The sequence below is a fragment of the Anopheles arabiensis genome, chromosome 2, assembly GCF_016920715.1.
Source record: "Anopheles arabiensis isolate DONGOLA chromosome 2, AaraD3, whole genome shotgun sequence".
NCBI classification, from domain to species: Eukaryota; Metazoa; Arthropoda; class Insecta; order Diptera; family Culicidae; genus Anopheles; species Anopheles arabiensis.
In genome coordinates, this window is record NC_053517.1 from 82,597,045 (window position 1) to 82,613,759 (window position 16,715).

At 46.9% G+C, this 16,715-nt stretch overlaps 1 protein-coding gene across 1 annotated transcript in view; it reads left to right on the forward strand.

The window, feature by feature from the left end:
* The first annotated feature begins 1,125 nt into the window (after nucleotides 1-1,125).
* LOC120902599 (autophagy-related protein 13 homolog) overlaps nucleotides 1,126-16,715 on the forward strand; it is a 36,991-nt gene continuing 21,401 nt past the window's right edge. Inside the window, exon 1 of the mRNA XM_040311458.1 lies at nucleotides 1,126-1,690. Within this exon, the coding sequence (XP_040167392.1) occupies nucleotides 1,538-1,690 (153 nt within the window). The 5' untranslated portion in view covers nucleotides 1,126-1,537. The remainder of the gene's footprint in view (nucleotides 1,691-16,715) is intronic.

Below are 16,715 nucleotides of genomic sequence, written 5' to 3' on the forward strand. Positions count from 1 at the left end.
AAAACGGTACAATGTCCACGCTTGAGCACACCCGACTCATAAAAAGAAAGTGCAACATGCACTTGCCACTTGCATTTCGCACGATCCCTCGCACACCATGGCATAGCCTTTTACTCCCCAGGCAACGCACGGAAGCTACCTGCTACGCTAATATGCGAAAATTACACCAACCTCGATAAGTGACCGGCGCGACACGGTAGGCTCGAAAGCGCCAATACCGCTCATGTTCCGCCAGCCACCCACGCGAAAAAATTGTCACCGCCATGATTCATGCACGGGGCAATAATTTGTGCGTTTGTTTCTTCTGCGCCAACTAGTGCGCCACTAAACAGCGCCTCGCGCGGGCATAAAATATTGGACGAATTTTATTAAGTCAGCGGCGGACCGGCCGGGCAGTAAATTTTCCATAAAACGAGCCCACCAACAAACGCGCCCGGCAAAAAAAAAGCCCCGGCAAACGATTAGCATATTTATGAAAGCTGAACCGTGTCCGTTTGCCAAAAAGAACGCACCGCCCGGGTCCACCTCGGGTCTCCGGTGGCAGCCCAAAGTGTTGGTGCGGAGAAAGATTTACAGCCGTTGATTTGTACGAGATGTGCCCATCGATCTTTCCACAGCACTTGCAACCGTCTTGCCATCTTGGCGCGGAAGGTCGTTTCGATGTGTGACGAAAAATGACGAAAGAAAACTCCCGGGATGGTTGGAACCGGTGACTCAATGGAGCATACATCAAAACACTACCAAAAATCAATAGGATTTGCATGAACTATTTATTGCATTGCAACCAAGGAGACCCCATTCGAGGAAATATTGCTAATAAATACTAGGAAAAAAAGTTCTTTCTCTTCAAAGGTTTTAGAAATTTATTTTTTTATTTCATTTAAGTGAAGCGTTTTAAACCATTTTCCATGAAAACGCATCTCCACGTGGCGTCCGTTTTTGAATTCGTGTACCGTGCACCTTAACGGTTTGTGTCTTCGATCGTCCAATAGATGGCGCTACCATCAGTCGCAAAACCCCAAACGAACTGCAGTAATCTCGTAACAACTGCAATAACCACTGCTGTCAAATTTGGACAGCTGTCAAACCGCACGCTCTCCCCCCTTTTCCCTTTTTCCTTCTCTTCTCAAGTGGAATGTTGTTTTCAATGTGCAACCCGACCAGCTCGCTGCAGAAATTGTGCGTTTTTCACAGGTTTTCATCATTTTCCGCGTCCCAAACGGCACCATTACGTTACAGCTCGAGGTCAAGCGCCACGTCCCGATGGAAGTGTACGGGTTGGTGTGCCGCCCTGCCAGCTAGCCCGCGTATTCCGTGCATTGCTTTGTGAGGTGCTGTTGTTGTTGTTGTGTTGTGGAGGTTTGTTTTGTTTTTTTTTCGTCTGTGTGTGATAGCGAAGAAAAAATCGCCCGTCATTGGAACCGACGTAACCGTAACGGGGTGGAAAAGTGTGTGCAAGCGAAGTGAAGGAACGTAAGACCCCAAAACCAAAACATTAGAAAGAGAGCTAGTGGACACGCCACCAGCAGCAGCAACGATGGCTTCGCAGAGCGGAAGCCTCCAGGATCGGAGCAATCTGGAGAAGTACATTCGCCAGCTGGCGATGAAGGCCGCCCAGATCATTGTGCAATCACGGCTGGGTGAGAAAATTGCCACCGAAAGCAACCCGAACTCCACGTCGACGGATTGGGTAAGTTGGTGTACGGGGTCGGTGGTTTTGTTTCTTTGTTTCTTAGCGCGATGGTGCAGAAACCCATTGGAATCGTGGGTGGAAATAGGCCACACTCGTGATAAGGGCTAGAAGATCGCATGCACCGCAACGTCACAGCAGTGGGTCGAACGAGCAAAGTATCAAGCGCCTCGAGAGAGAGATTGAGAGCGGAAGAGAGAAAGTGAGCGTCGGAGAATGACGTTTTATGTTAGCGGGAAAACTTGTGTTTCTTTTTAGGTTTTTAGGAAAATAGGAAGAGATGTTATTCTTGAAAAAGGAAACATTTAAAATCGAAGCAACCCTCCAATGATCACATCTGCCGATGCGGAAGCGACCCTTGTCGCATAGCAACGTCCGTCTTGTCCTATTGTCGCGCGAAATGATGCATCGCTGCTGATGGCATTGGTTTGCAATCGAATGCATCATAAATCATGACTCGCGCCAGATAGCCGCAAGCGCGCATCACGTCATCCCGATTTCGATCAAAACGTCCTGGCCTCTATTGGATGACGCGATCTTACGTGCACCTCATCGGACAGCACTCAAAACCGACAGTGGATAGCGGAAGAACCACTGTCGCCCCCCTCCGCTATTCGTTCGTCCTGTGACACCAATAGCTAGCCGGAAGTGGCCACTTTCTTCACGCCAAAATCTAGGTTAATGGGGAAACTTTTACCCGCTTCGGTTTTGCATGTTGCGAACGTGTTTTGCTTGGCACAGGGATAATTAGCGGACTAAATATGCATTCGCTGCCGCTCGAGCCCATCGCATGCATATTCAGACGGGTCGATTGATTACCTCGCCCGAGCATTAGCTCTTCAGGGGAGGAAAAAATGGATGGACGAGAGCGGGGGTGCCCTTTCGGTGCCGTTTAATTTCAAGTGAACACGAATCGTAATCGATACTTGTGTCAATGTTGCTAATCTGTCGCGGCAAGGGATTAACTAGAACGAACCGGCCCAACCTACTACTACTGTGCAGCGTGCAGGTTGAGAATCCACTTTTCCGCTGGTTCAGCAGGTTCGATGGGCGGATTGAGTTGGCTGCGATTAAACCCGTCCCATTAAACGCTTAGAGAAGTGACACATAGTGATAGTAGCAGTGACTACTTGCATCACCTTATCTTGAATCGTTTGCCATCAGCACTTGAAAGAAAGTGTGATGGCGCAGTTTTGTAGCGAGTAAGGTGATATGGCGCTGTACGATTAGTTCGTACAGCTGTTCTGGAAAGGTTCATGTTTGCTATATTATGTAAACTATCTCTATACATTTGATGAGAGCTTGAACGACTTCAAGTCAAATTGTGAGAAGTGCAGGTAATTGAAAAGTTGTGTTTTAATTTTGTTTGGTACAATCTTAGATATTTATTAGATACAGTACATACACTAAATTGATGGTATACTCAACTTTTTCGCAGTTTTCTGCAAATATCTTAGGCAATTCTAAAAATTTCTTAATATGTTTGTATCATTCGATTTTGATTTTATTTAAAAATGGAAAGTTTTCATACTAAAGTAATCATATTTTGAGGAAAATGTTTAAAAAACAATTAATCAATTTAAATTAAAAAATGGCCGTCAGTGGTCAGTGGACTCCAACCTGTTGACTAGAAGTGCTTTGGAATAAATAATCTAAAATCCTATTGTAATCTAACAATTGAAGTAAGTTTCTGCTTCATTGACAAACGCAATTACAAAATAACATTTATTAATATTTTTTAAAGTAAGCAGTTCTCTTAACACATACATTCTAAATCTATGTACCATACATTTAGTGTGCCACTGTATTTAAATTATTTTAAGAAAATCTTAGAAGATTCTCTAAAAGATTCTTCACAAACACACTCAACATTCCAAACGCATCTTCACTGCCAGCTCATCGGACGGTAATTAAAGCTAATTGTTGTTTTGCTTTTCACTTTCCGGAACACCCGTGACATTAAGCACGAACTGGCTAAATTATCGCCCCCCCAACGCAAGCTGTCAATCGCTTGCATTTGACTAATTGTCATGGGACTAGGAACTGGGCACTATCGAGCCCCCCTTTGCCGGGCGAGACCTGTTCAAACCGCTTCACCCACCGGCGCAAAGCCGCAACCGGATCGAACCGACTTCCTGCTGCTGCTGCTACTGCTGTTGATGGGCCGTCCACCTCTTTTAGTGCACAATTCGAATTGCGCAACTTATTTACCGCATGGGCATGGGGGGACATTTGCACTTGCACCGGTGGTATAGCAAGCCATAGGGTGAGGAGAATGGGATGGTAGGACCAGATCAAACAAAACAGTTTCTTACATAGTTTCACGATCGTGATAGTAAGAGGGGATCTTACTGCCTCCGCTACCATCCCGGTAAAGGGACGACAAACAGTTCCCAGCGTTCTAATGTTTATTTATACAATTCCTTTACCTTTCCCGGTGTATCGCACCAGCACCGTGTTCCCTTTGCGCTCCGGTACACTCCAGTGCGAACCGGTTTTTGCATTGATTTGATGTATGTGTATGTGCTTCTCTCCAGTCGTCAACGAACGCCAACTAAGCGCACTCCCCTTGCTCGTTCCGCGAACGATAATTCTTGATGAGTTTATTAAGGGACTTTGGGTTTTTAATAGCTACTAGCAGAAGTGCATTCAAGCACACAAATGCGCGCTTCAGCAACACTAGCAAGCACGTTATCAGGCTTGATTAAGTGTGGTAAAAAGTTGCTGACACACAGGTAGTTTGGCTCCGGCAAAGGCATGGTGTAAGGACGTACTTGACTGCCGATGGGCGAGATAAAGAGACAAGGCAAAGGGAACGGTAATCTTGAGCACAAACAGACGAACACAACGCTTCATGATCTGATCAGCAAATAATCCCCGCAAGCAAGCACGGGGGAGGTGGTCAACTTTCTACCCATTTTTAAAATGCTGTTCACTTTTAAACGTCTTGTTATTTTACTTTATTTTGTAGAAAATTGCGCCCGTCACGATCGACTTCCATCGGGGTTGTTATTGCTGTTGAATACAACATACAATGGTTGCATTTGTAAACGCAGCGCATCGTCTTCTTTGCCGCGGTCAATGGGCGGTCGTTTGCCCGCGGTGGTATCCCAGTAGTGCAGTCCTCCCTCCCGGTGGCAGAAGCGCCACAGAACACCCCTCATACGTGAAGGAATTGCGCAGCAAAATTTTCGGTTCATTCGCTCGTTTCTCAGTTCGCTCCCGCGCTAGCGCCCTGGGAATGGGGAAAGGGCACACCGCTACGTCACATCGCACCACACATACACGCAAAAAGGTCCTCAAAGAAAAACGCTCATGTCATCGCGATTATATCGTGCTGTGCGTGCACCGGCATGTGCCAAGTGGCGATGCCTTCATAAGTGGAAATTGTTCGTCGCCTTCGCGTGATAGTTATTATGTTGTTGATTTTGATGTCTTCACTTCACATTAGACAATTTATCGTGCTGCTCGTATTCCAATAAGAAATGGCAAAATGAGTTTTTAAAGGTTGCGAATTTCAAAGCAACACCGTTGGTGTAAATAAGCGTCACCCGGGCCATGAAACTATTGCTAGCGCAATTGTATTTGTATATTTACCGTCCCGTTCCTCGACCTCTGCGTACGCCTGCTTCAATGGTAAATCATTCTGTTTACACAACGACGAGCGACCGACCGATCTCGTGCCTGCGGGTCAGGATGGCAACGTGCTTGTCTTGGCATGCTGGACGATAGTGTGTCAGCAGGATCGGAAGCAGGCACGACGTCTTGCAGACCAATTTGCTAATAAAAACGAAATCAAGTGTGCGTTGCTTTTGCTATTTGGTTTCCTTTTTGTACGCTCTAGAATTGCAATTTGTTCGCCATTTGATTGCTGGAGGTGTAAGCCAGCCGCCCGCCGCGGTCAAATTCCAGCGTGATTATTGCACCCTCCCTCGGACCCCGGGTGGGTGGTTCGATATTGCTTCCCACACTCCTGCTGGGCTTGCAATCGTGCCGATGGGGGGAACAGTAGACTCTACCTGACCTTCCGTTCGCACCCGGAGCCCCGGTTAAAGACCGACCGTGGCCGGTGTGTTTGCTCCATTTTCCTCGCTCGCTCCGCGAAAGGTCTCTTTGTTTTATCGCACCACGCCGTGTTTGTCCATTTGCAGGGGTTAATATGTGTGTAACTAGATGTGTGCAACGCAAACATTTCGAAAAAGAATGTCTGTTCAAACGGATAGCACAGCGCAACTGGAACGGCGGCATAGAATACAAATGAACTGCATTGGAACATCGGAGGAATGCACACATTATTAATTCTATGCAAGTGGAAAACCTGCTTCAGAACTTGCTGGATGTCATGTGACACATATTTCAATTTATTTCTAATGTTAATCGATAGGTTTTTCTTCAGTTTTGTGCAATGTACGTTATGTCTTTGGTGTAGTGATGTGCTCTTCGACACTGCTCGAATTTGTAATCTCGTTGATTTCTGACGACTCCGATTCGGGAAGGCTTCGGACTCAGACTTCGGACGACTCCAACTTTGACTCCGTTTTCGTCGGAAACCAAACCAGCTAGCTCCGAAGTTTTCTGGAATCGATTCCGGATATTAAGTCTGGAATCAGCTTCCGTAATCGGTTCCCCAATCGGAATTGGCTCTGGAATTATACTCGGTTCCGGAATCGAAATCGGCTCCGGAATCGGAATATGCTCCAAAACCAGAATCTCCTTCGAAATCAGGGTCGGTTTTGTCATCTCCATAGACGTTTGAATCAAATAATGCTACATATTGATAGCCGCAAAGAATCAAAATTGCGGACAACTCCGACTCAGGAAGGTTCAGAATCCGACTCCAGATGACTCCGACTCTGGACGACTCCGACTTTGACTCCGAATCCGGATGAATCCGACTCCGTACTAGTGATGGGAAACATAAAGTTTTCATCGGAATCGATTGCGGCTAGCTTAGAAGTTTTCTGGAAACGATTCCAGTATTGATTCCAGAATCGGCTCCAGAATCCAGAATTGGCTCCAAAATTGGCCAACTTCTGGAATCTGGAAATTCAGGCCTCTATACCGGAGCCAACTCCGATATTAAAAATGCAATCTGAAAACGTAGGAATCTATTCCGGAGCCAGCTCCAAAATCGGTTCCGGATTCGGCTCCGGAATTGGTTCCGGGATTGGTTTTGGAATTGGCTTCGGAATTGGCTTCGGAATTGGCTACGGGATTGGCTCCGGATTCAGAATCGATTTCAGCATCTGAATCGCCTCCGGAACTGATTCCGATCACGGATTTGGGTAGGTCCGATTCCGAGCTCCCACCACTCGTCCAACTCGTCAGGAGAGATTTCGATTTCGGAGAGACTTCCACTCCGACTCCTGATGACTCCGGACGACTCCGAATCGAGAAGGTTCCCACTCCGTTTCCGGATGACTCCGACTCCGAATCCGGATGACTCCAACTCCGGACGACTTCGATTCCCGATGATTCTAACTATGACTCCGGATGGCTCCGACTTCGACTCCCGACGACACTAGACGCCTTCGAATCCGGACGACCTCGACCCGGACAATTTCGACTCCGATCGACTCCTGACGACTCCAAATTGCTCCAGACGATTCCAGACGGCTCCGAATAATCCTACCTACCTACCTACTGTAGTCGGTTCTGAAATATTCGGAGTCTAATCGGATTCGACTCCTGATTGTTGCCAACTTTACCCATCACTACATTGGTGCCGTTGGAGCTTTCAGTAGAAATTCTTCCATAAAAAGGCAGCTGCAGCTTTCCCAAAAGGAAAAACACACAACCATTGCCACCTGCGGACGGGTGTGGAGGTAGCAGTTTTAGAAAACCGCAAACCGCATACTTTTTGTCCGGTACCAAACCGGATAGCCAGCCCGCACATTCCATGCTGCTGCTGTTATGGTTAGGGCCACCATTCATTCAACAATCAAAACATTATCGCCGCGTGCGCGCTCGCGCCCGTACACGCCCGTGCACTTCCACTCCCTTTTTAAAGCTGTGGTTGTAGCTGTCCTCAATACCGTACATTCCCGCGCTCCGTGTGGGAGAGTAGATCCGGTGCAAAGAGGCGATGGGGCACGAGATGAGGCCGTTTTTGCTGCTTTGTTGGGAAGTGTACGTACGGCAGGAAGCCATACCCGCAGCCCACATGCACAACGATGAATGGAATACCAGCGAGAGAGAAAGAGAGAGAGAGAGGTACGCGCTTCTTCCCTTTGCTTCATTGAAAACAGACCCCTTGTGAGTGAGTTTCCCCTCCACCTTTCGGATGCTGGCTGAATCGTTTTAAAGACCCCTAAATGGGACCGGTGAGTGGATGTTGGGGCCTAGTCCTAAGGCTAGGGCCACTCACTTCATATAGCCCTTTCATGAGTGCCCCATCATGTTGGATACTCCCTCTGTGTGTGGGGGGTAGGGGCAAGATATGGCCTCTACCACCACCATAAGATAGGGCACGCGTCTGACAGTGTGTATGTGAGATCGCTACGCCTTAGCTGACAATCTTCGGCGCTGCCCGCCAAACCGCACGTACGCCACAATGTCCACACGCACAATGCAGCAACCCGTCGACGGGTGGCCCCGAAGCGAACGAACGAACGAATTTCGTAAACAATCCTATCACGTCCTAAAACCCCCCCGCGACCCCAACAGTAGTGAACAGGTTTGGTTTGGTCCCACCCGATGGGGGAATCCCTCACTAATCGTTCGTGACTCTTTATAATGTTGTTTTATCTGCTTTTAGGGGCGACCATGAAGTCTCTTACAGAACGATGAATGAAGACGTCATACATGCACACTAGAAAAGTAGAATCCTATGTTTATCTTCGAGCGAGTTTGAAATGCACACGGAAGAGATGTCTTCTGTAAACGCTGTGTTCTGGGGTATGCGTACATGACTCATCAAAAGGCAGTTTATAACGGCGGCACATGACGAGGATGGATGTAACGGGATCTTGGTATGCCATCGCCTTTCGCCAAGGTCGTTCGGCAGCAAGGTCAGTCACAGTGCCTGTCTACCGCCGAAAGAGGGAGTGCGTCCTTGCGACACACCGTGCGTTTAAACAGAATTAACGCTCACAGAACTCGAACATACGCACTTTCCTTCTAGTGTGGCGTGTGAAATTGGTACCAGTGTCATTGACCGCCACGTGGTGTGCCCTGCCACGGTTCCAGACAGTTCGAGTTCTAGAGTGTTAGAAAGAAGAGAGAGAGAAAAGAGCGATTTACTAATATCAACCGTGCTGGTGTTTTGGGAGAATATTCCTGAATCCTTTTGCAACACAAAAACGCATATATTCTGGAGAACTACTGCTGTGCCCGAAACCCCCGAGAACTTCGCCAATTCTACTCTGCTGTGCGCTGTGCGTCCAAACAGGAGCATGCGCTGTCCGGGGGCAAAAAGGTGTGTGTATGTTTGAGAACGTCTGGCGAATGTCTGGCGCTCCGTGAGCGTTCGCACGTGGCCCATCATGCGTGTATCCCGAAAGTGAACGAGCGAAAGCCTACCTTAGGCATTCTAATAAAAAGGAGGAGAGAGAGAGGGAGAGAGGAACAGAATAAACCGATAAACGGTCCAAATAACGCACCGCGCTCGGGTTCCACTCGGTTGTCTGTGCGTAAAGTCACGTCATCCATCCGGCCGGCGCCGGGCTGTTTTTTTTCGGGGAGTTTCTTCTAGGTGGAAGTGTTTGGAAGACAGGGCATGGGAAGGAGGATATGCTCGTTGCGACTTGTTTTTCTTCTGTCACTGCAAGGCCGCACTCAACGATGGCCGCAGTAAACAAGATTTTATTTTCGCCCGGGGTTTCTTTTTTAATCGTATCAAGCCGCTAATCTTTGTCCGTTGCAGTAAGGACTTTTCTATGGACACGGCTGGGCAAGCCATTTATAGACAGCGTAAACAACGTTGCGTAACCTTGAGGGTGGCGCAAAGGGGATTCTACGCATCCCCGAAATTCCCGAACGCTGGCACGGATCCGGTCGATACTGGTTCCCGGCAAAAGTGCAAAACAAGCGGGACGATACAGCTATCACGTTCAATGAGCGTGACCGATAGGTAATGAAAGAGAATGGCAGTGCCATAGTAGAGTTGATTGGGAAGTCCAGGAAATCTATCACAAATAGATTTCCAATTAGGATACAGTATTACGGTCATTTAAATGAAAAAGTATCTTTAATGTGTAATGCCAACGTCTCGTTCAAGTGCTGCTTATGCGCTGTCCTACACAACTGCATGCTCCCGTGGGCCGAGATCCGTGGGTGACTCGTGTATGTGTATAGAGCCGTCTAAAGTGGAAGAAAGGAAGAAAATAACTCATGTCCACTTTCCAACTCCTGTTTACCCGTCCGATCGACACGAACGCCCACCTCGAAAAGGGAACGGACTGTCTACTTGGGAAGCCACTGGAGAACACTCGAAAAGGGGAAAAAACAAGGACCGTGGGTTGTGTCGGATTGCTCTACATTCACATTGTTGCAAGTATGCGCTTGCACAGAGACTCGTCGTGTGTAGGCGGCAGAAGACGCTTGGACCATCCATCTTGGACGGAAAGGCACAACATGACCCACCAGATGGCCTGAAATGAACGGTTTGCGAAATCGAATTTTCATCGACTTTTGCAAATGTTCCATCATTACAACACAGCCGGGTTTGGGGTGTATCAGAAGTACCAAACAAAATCTTATTATAATCCATTACAGTACCGCCGCAAGTAAATAGCTACCGGCGGCTAAAAGTAATAGACTTCCATCGGAGGAAAGAACGTGAGCCTTTTTATTGCTTCCCTTGCCCGAAGGTTTTGCTTTAATGGCCTTGGGTTTCACCACCTGCTGCCTGCGCCTACACGCAGGGCTATGCTGCTGCATCGGGCATTGGGCTTCCTATACATGGCCGCCGCGTTCGCGCGCAGTTCGTAGAAGCGAGTAGAAAGGCAACCAAACCGTAGCATTATGCTGCAGGGTGTGCTCTGGACGAGGCGTGAAGGGGTGCACGGACAAGCACACTGATTGCACCAACACACCTGTAAAAGGGCGCTGCATCAAACGTTTTATGCTACACGCAGTGTATACCAACACAGACACACACACATTTTTATATGCAGCTTGATGCTGCTGCTGCTGCTATGCAACGTCTGCATACGGAATCTTCCACAGCATTGATGTGTCTATGTGTGCGTTTCTGACAGTGTGAACATCCTATGCTAAAGGGAGAGTGTGAACGAGACAGAATCATAACTGCACAAGCGCACGCACTCCCTTTCACGCTCTCACTCACTCACTCTCTCGCACACATGGATAAATGTTATGCTTTTGCTTGGCAAGAGCGCGTCTTCTTCAAACACGGCTTCACTGTATGTGTGTGTGCCCACTTTTCCACGGTTTGTAAGAGGGTGTGTGCGCGCGCCTATGTGTGTGTGTGTGTAGAGGGAAAAGCAGCATTTTCAACGGGGTACGCGTTGCTTTGGATAAGCGCGCTGCCAACATTTTCATCCGACTGCTGTTCTGCGGCGAATGTGTGTGCGTTTTGAGACCACAGTGATTGTTCCGAATTTCCAAAGTGATTTGCTGAAAAATTGCTCGTACTCTGACTGTGGCAAACAGTGGCAAGTTAAAACAGCTGTTAAATAATTGGTGTGTGTGGAAGAAAAGCGTTCTCGCGTTTTGCCATCCAAGTGAGGCAGCCCACAGTGTCGTCGGTAGGACAAGCGGGACAACCCACGCCCAAAGAAGAAGAGGCGCCTTAGCACCAGCAGGAGAAAAAAAAACGGTGCCTGTGCGCAGTGGGAACCAATTAGTTGGCTATGACTCAAAGCATGGTGACGTACCGTCTGCGTCTGGTGAAAAGTTTCGCTCCATTGAAAAGAAAGTGTTTCAAGTGCGTATAGAAAGCAGCTTCATCGGCTACGGGCGCGCGCGCGCTCTTCAGTTTTCTGTTTAATTTCTGTTCAGTTTCGCAATTGTTTCCCATCGATTGATTTCCTTCAGTTTCACGCACACGACGGCAGAAAAGGATCGGTAAGCGCCTTAAATAAGATTGCTCTGTACTCTGTTCCGGCGTCGCCATACGGGCCCGCACCACGTCGTCACAGGGGACGTCCGTCAAGGATAACGCTCTCTCGCGCCTTGCAATGCTCCTGGCTCGCACTCTCTCTTGCTTTCACGCTCGATACAACCCCCACGTTAATATGCCCTTCTCGATTTACACACGTGTTCGGAAGTCCTTTTTTCCCCGCAGGCCGCAGGACGAATGGCGCGACGTATCGTTTTATGTACGTCCGAAAATTCTCGGAAAAACGACAGACGAGATGATTCATGCTCCGCCATTTCCGACAGAACGTACAAACCGGCAAACTTTTTTTTTTATTTCCACGAAATTGGTTCTACCGGCAGCCGGACACCATTTGCGCCACACCTTTTTTTTGGTTGCGTCAATGTGTGCTTCGTTCTTTTGCGGTGAAAAAGGAATTTTGTGCCAACTCACCACCACCACCACGAACTCGGTCGCCGCAGTTTGGTTCTGGTTTTGGTGAACGTGCACCGCCGCCACGTAGGAATTTTAGAAAGGCCTACTGCGAGAGAAGACTTTTGGTTGGCATCTCTGTGTGTGGCTGTAAATGTTTCTGAAGTTTCACTCGATACCGGATCTTGAAATGACATTTTATATGGCAAAATGAAGAACTTCTCCTAAAAATTCTCAAGAGGTATTTGAGAAGCTCTTAAACCCTCAACCCTCTTGGGAAGAATCTGTATGACATTTGTCTGCTTCCTTTAACACCCATTTAAACTTCGCGGCCGGATGTTGTCACTTGAGCAAAACATGTATGGCGTGGAACGTGTTGAATGCAATTTTCATCCATTGCTGTCGCACAGAAGATATTTAAGATCTTCTCCACTTAACGAGCAGCAAGGGGCTTTGGCGGTAAGACGAAAGGATGGTCAATTGTTTGGAGAACACAAAACAGAAAACCGGAAGAGATAGGGTGCTCTGCAAGCTGTCCGCGCGCGGCTTTGTTTGAACAGGGTGTCGTATTTCATTTCCTTCTCAGTTTAAGCAGGCAAATGGAGAAAGAAGTTGAATCTTTTCTTCCCCTAATCCAGACAAACCTAAGCAAATGTCCAAAACGGTCTAGAATGCAGACTCCTCTAGAATTGGTAGCTGACAACGACACCCTTCTCAACACCGCCCCCATATCCAGCTGAGATGAATAATGTCCGCGACGCGCTGGCGGATGGTTGCATTGGACGGGGTTTGGATAAAATTGAGGTCATCCACGCGATTGCATGGCGGCGATGTGGGAGGGGTTGGCAACATAAACTGTTCTGGGTGAATGAATATTGGACGGATTCGTTCTGTCTGCCCCTCTTCTGGGGAACAGAACACAACAGAAGAACTGGTTGTTTACAACAGAGAGACGCGCGCCGCACGGCCCTTATGCTAATGGACTTATGCTGTGCTGCTGGTCTCAGGCAATTCCCTACGGGCCTTCGAGAGTTTATTTAAAGCTGTGCACGACGCAATGTTTATTATTCGCCAGCGGAAGTGCATTTTGTTGATAAATAAACGGATCTTTATGTTGTACTGTCAAGCTAGCGAATACGAGGTAAGGGAAGTTCGACAGTCTCAAGACAACAACATATGCCACCCGTGCGTCTCAAACTGTGGACGAAAGTGTTTGTTACCTGGAACTTGCCAAAAAAGGTTCGCTCAGAGGTAGAAACGATCCCTCTCCACAGGGCGCTAAAGAGCTTAGAGATAATTTCTCAAACACTTTGTCGGTAAGATAACCGATAGAAATGCTGAGTTTCTTGGAAAAAAACAAACAAAAGGTTAATAAATTAGCTCTGTACATTATGTTCAATATTATACTTTCCGTTTCCTGTTGCCTGATAAGAAAGAAGAGGCACTCCATGCCTCTTTAGCCTTCTTTAGTCCCACAGGTGGGAACTGTATGACCGCAGGGAATGAGAAAAAAAGCTTCTGAATGAATCCAATTTGTGAGAAAACTTCAACTTTCTTTCGCCACGAATCAGCCACACGAAATAAACCTCGCAATTGCATTTAAGAATCACGTTCCCGTTCGTTTCATCGCCTAATTACCGCCCGTTTCTCGTTGTGGATGACCACCATCGGCTTCATATATTGAACCGGGGAGCGTATCGAGAGCGTATGACGATGGGTTCCGCCCGACACGGCTTTATGGCCCCTTTCGATCTCTCCCGCCTTCGATAACCCACATATCGAGTAAAGTCCAATTAAGACACCCGAGTGGCTAAGAAGAGCAAAGGGAGCAAAGAAAATCCGGGCTGTGAGGCAAATCGATCACCACACCGCTACCATCCACAAGCGCCATCATTTGTGTCATCGATCGTGAATTCTGTTGTCATGAGGGTTGTCAGCACTTCAAAATGCTGGTTACCGTATACCTACATCAATGCCAAATTTCTGCTTTGCGCACGGGGAAGTTGTTGGGAAGTGTAGCTCGTCGTAGCATTTCGCAAGCCGGGTCAAGGCCAAATGATGTTACCGAAAAATGAACTCATCATCGTGTATTGGGGAGGATATGACGCTCTCCGAAAACTCATGATATGATGGATTAATGTGTCCCATGAGGCCTTACTGGAAGCTTACTTTTATGCTGAAGTTTAAAAATTACCCTTGGGAAAACACAGACCTCCCATTTACTTGGCTTTTACTGCTACATGGAGAAGGCATTTAAGTGATTTACAGCGAAACTATACAGACACGGTTATAAGAACTCAAACACGAAATGGTAGGAGCTGAACGAGGTTCCGAACATTCGTGTTAGAGAATGTTGGATTTGTTAGAATTAAAACCTTCATTTAAGTGGTAATTTATTCAACTTCGCGAAATCCTGTGGTTTTGTAACGTTGACAGTCTAAAAGCTATTATGGATTGGCTATCATTTCATAGCTGATACAGATACAGGTACATATTTTGGACCAGAATTTAACTGTTCCAGAGTTGACATGGTTTCAAAATTAGTGCCAGAATTGATTTGGATTCAGAATTACTTCCTGAATTAATATGGATTCAGAATCAGTTCCAGGATCGACATAGGCCCAGGGTCAGTTTCAGTACCGGTAAGGGGTCAGAATCAATTTCAAGACTGGTTTAGGGCCAGGATCAATTCCAGAAACGATATTAAACCAGGATCAAGGCCAGGATCAAAATAGAATCTGGATCAGTTCTAAGATCAGTATGGATGTGGGATCAATTCCTGTATTGGCTTAGGATCAGGTTCAATTCCATCAACGGTATTAGTTCACGATCTGTTAGTGAGCATAGTTTCTTAGTCTGCTATGGATGTGGCACTAATTCCAAGTTCCGCGTAGGTTCAGTATCAGTTCTCAAAACAATAAAAGTTAAAAATAAGATACAAGATCGGCATAGGGTCTGGATTAGGTACAGGTTAATCAGGGATTCTGCTTTAGTTACTGAACTAGAATAGATTTTGGAACCATATCTTTTGACGTACATCTCAGTGTTCAACAGTGCATTGAAATTGTTGCTCTATAACCCATGTACACCATAACTGATCCAAGTTTACTATAATAGCATTCAATGAACGGTGGAAGTCTCTTTATCTCTCGGTTTACAGTATTGTATTGTGAAAGTTCTAGAGGCATTCTGAAAGTAACTTCTCTTCATTTTTCATAAAAGAATATCAATATCATTCATAATAAGAAATATCAAGCTTAAAAAATGTCACTAACAGCGAACAAGCTGCCATTGCCATTTGTCACATTGTTGCTAATCATAAATCGGACAAACATATGCTCTATTTGATTGCATCGGTAAAGATTGCCTGATTACATGATTTTCATGCTCCCGCCAAAGTCACACACACACACACACAGTATACGCGGAACTTTCCGATCACGGTTTGTCGTCCTCTGAGTCAGTTTTGATTGATTTGTTTACCCCACATTGGTTAGTTGTTTTGGTTGTGTGCCGGTGGATGTCGGCATATGTACCAACCGGTGGAGGGAGCGAGCTACGGGGTAGTGCCCCATTATCAAGCCGCACCGATCGGGACGTAATTTTCCGTTTGCAGCCGATGTCAAAGGTGACAATCGTTCGATCATATTGAACGTTTATGGGAAACGCGTGCGAGCCGCGCGCGGCAACTTCGCCGCGTCATCTCTCGAGACGCTTCCACAGGTGTGAGTGCACTCTGGCCAATGCCGCCCAGTGCCATCGCCGGCTGCTCGGATCTTTCTTACGGTGTACTTCAGCTGCGTCCTCCTGAAGGTCATCTGCCGGTTCGGGAGGAAGGAGGAGGACAATGTCTGATAGCAAGAACTGTTATTTGTTGTTTTGTGTTTTGCGGTCTTTCCTGTTCGAGCGGACTGAAGCTTCATCCACCAAATCCTCCACGATTGGGGTCACAATGTCATCGTTTGCACAATCCAACGACTCGCCCGAGTGTGCGTCTTGTGTTTGCTTACGTGTTGAGATAATCGCCAAGAAGAGAGCTTGTGTATGACTATTTACCTTAGAACACCTTTGCAGTAACCTTTGCTGTTGGGAATCTTATTTTGCAAACATAGCAATAAGCACAGGATTATGCGTCTTGGTTGTGTTTTCCAAAGAACGCAAATATGATAATTTTCCTTATGTTCCACGTGCATGGGTGTGTGTCTGTGTGCGTGTATAGTTAATTATAATGTAACAGCTTTTGCTGGAATTAATATTTTCGATTCTCGATAAATCATGGAACCTAACATCTGTGTTACCAAACCGTGCACGAAACACGACACAAGCTCGGTTACAAGTTTGCTTTCCCTTTTTCCCATCTTGGACTTCATATCGGCTAGGCTCAATTTTCTTATGATACAGCCCTGCCACGAGCAGGCTCCGGCCCCTCATATTTAGCTCAAGGACGCAATCAAACGAAGGCTTGTCCTTAACGACCACTCGATCGATAATGATTGATTTTTTCATTCCACCGTCCCACACGCACTGGTGGAGAGATACGCATTGTGTTAC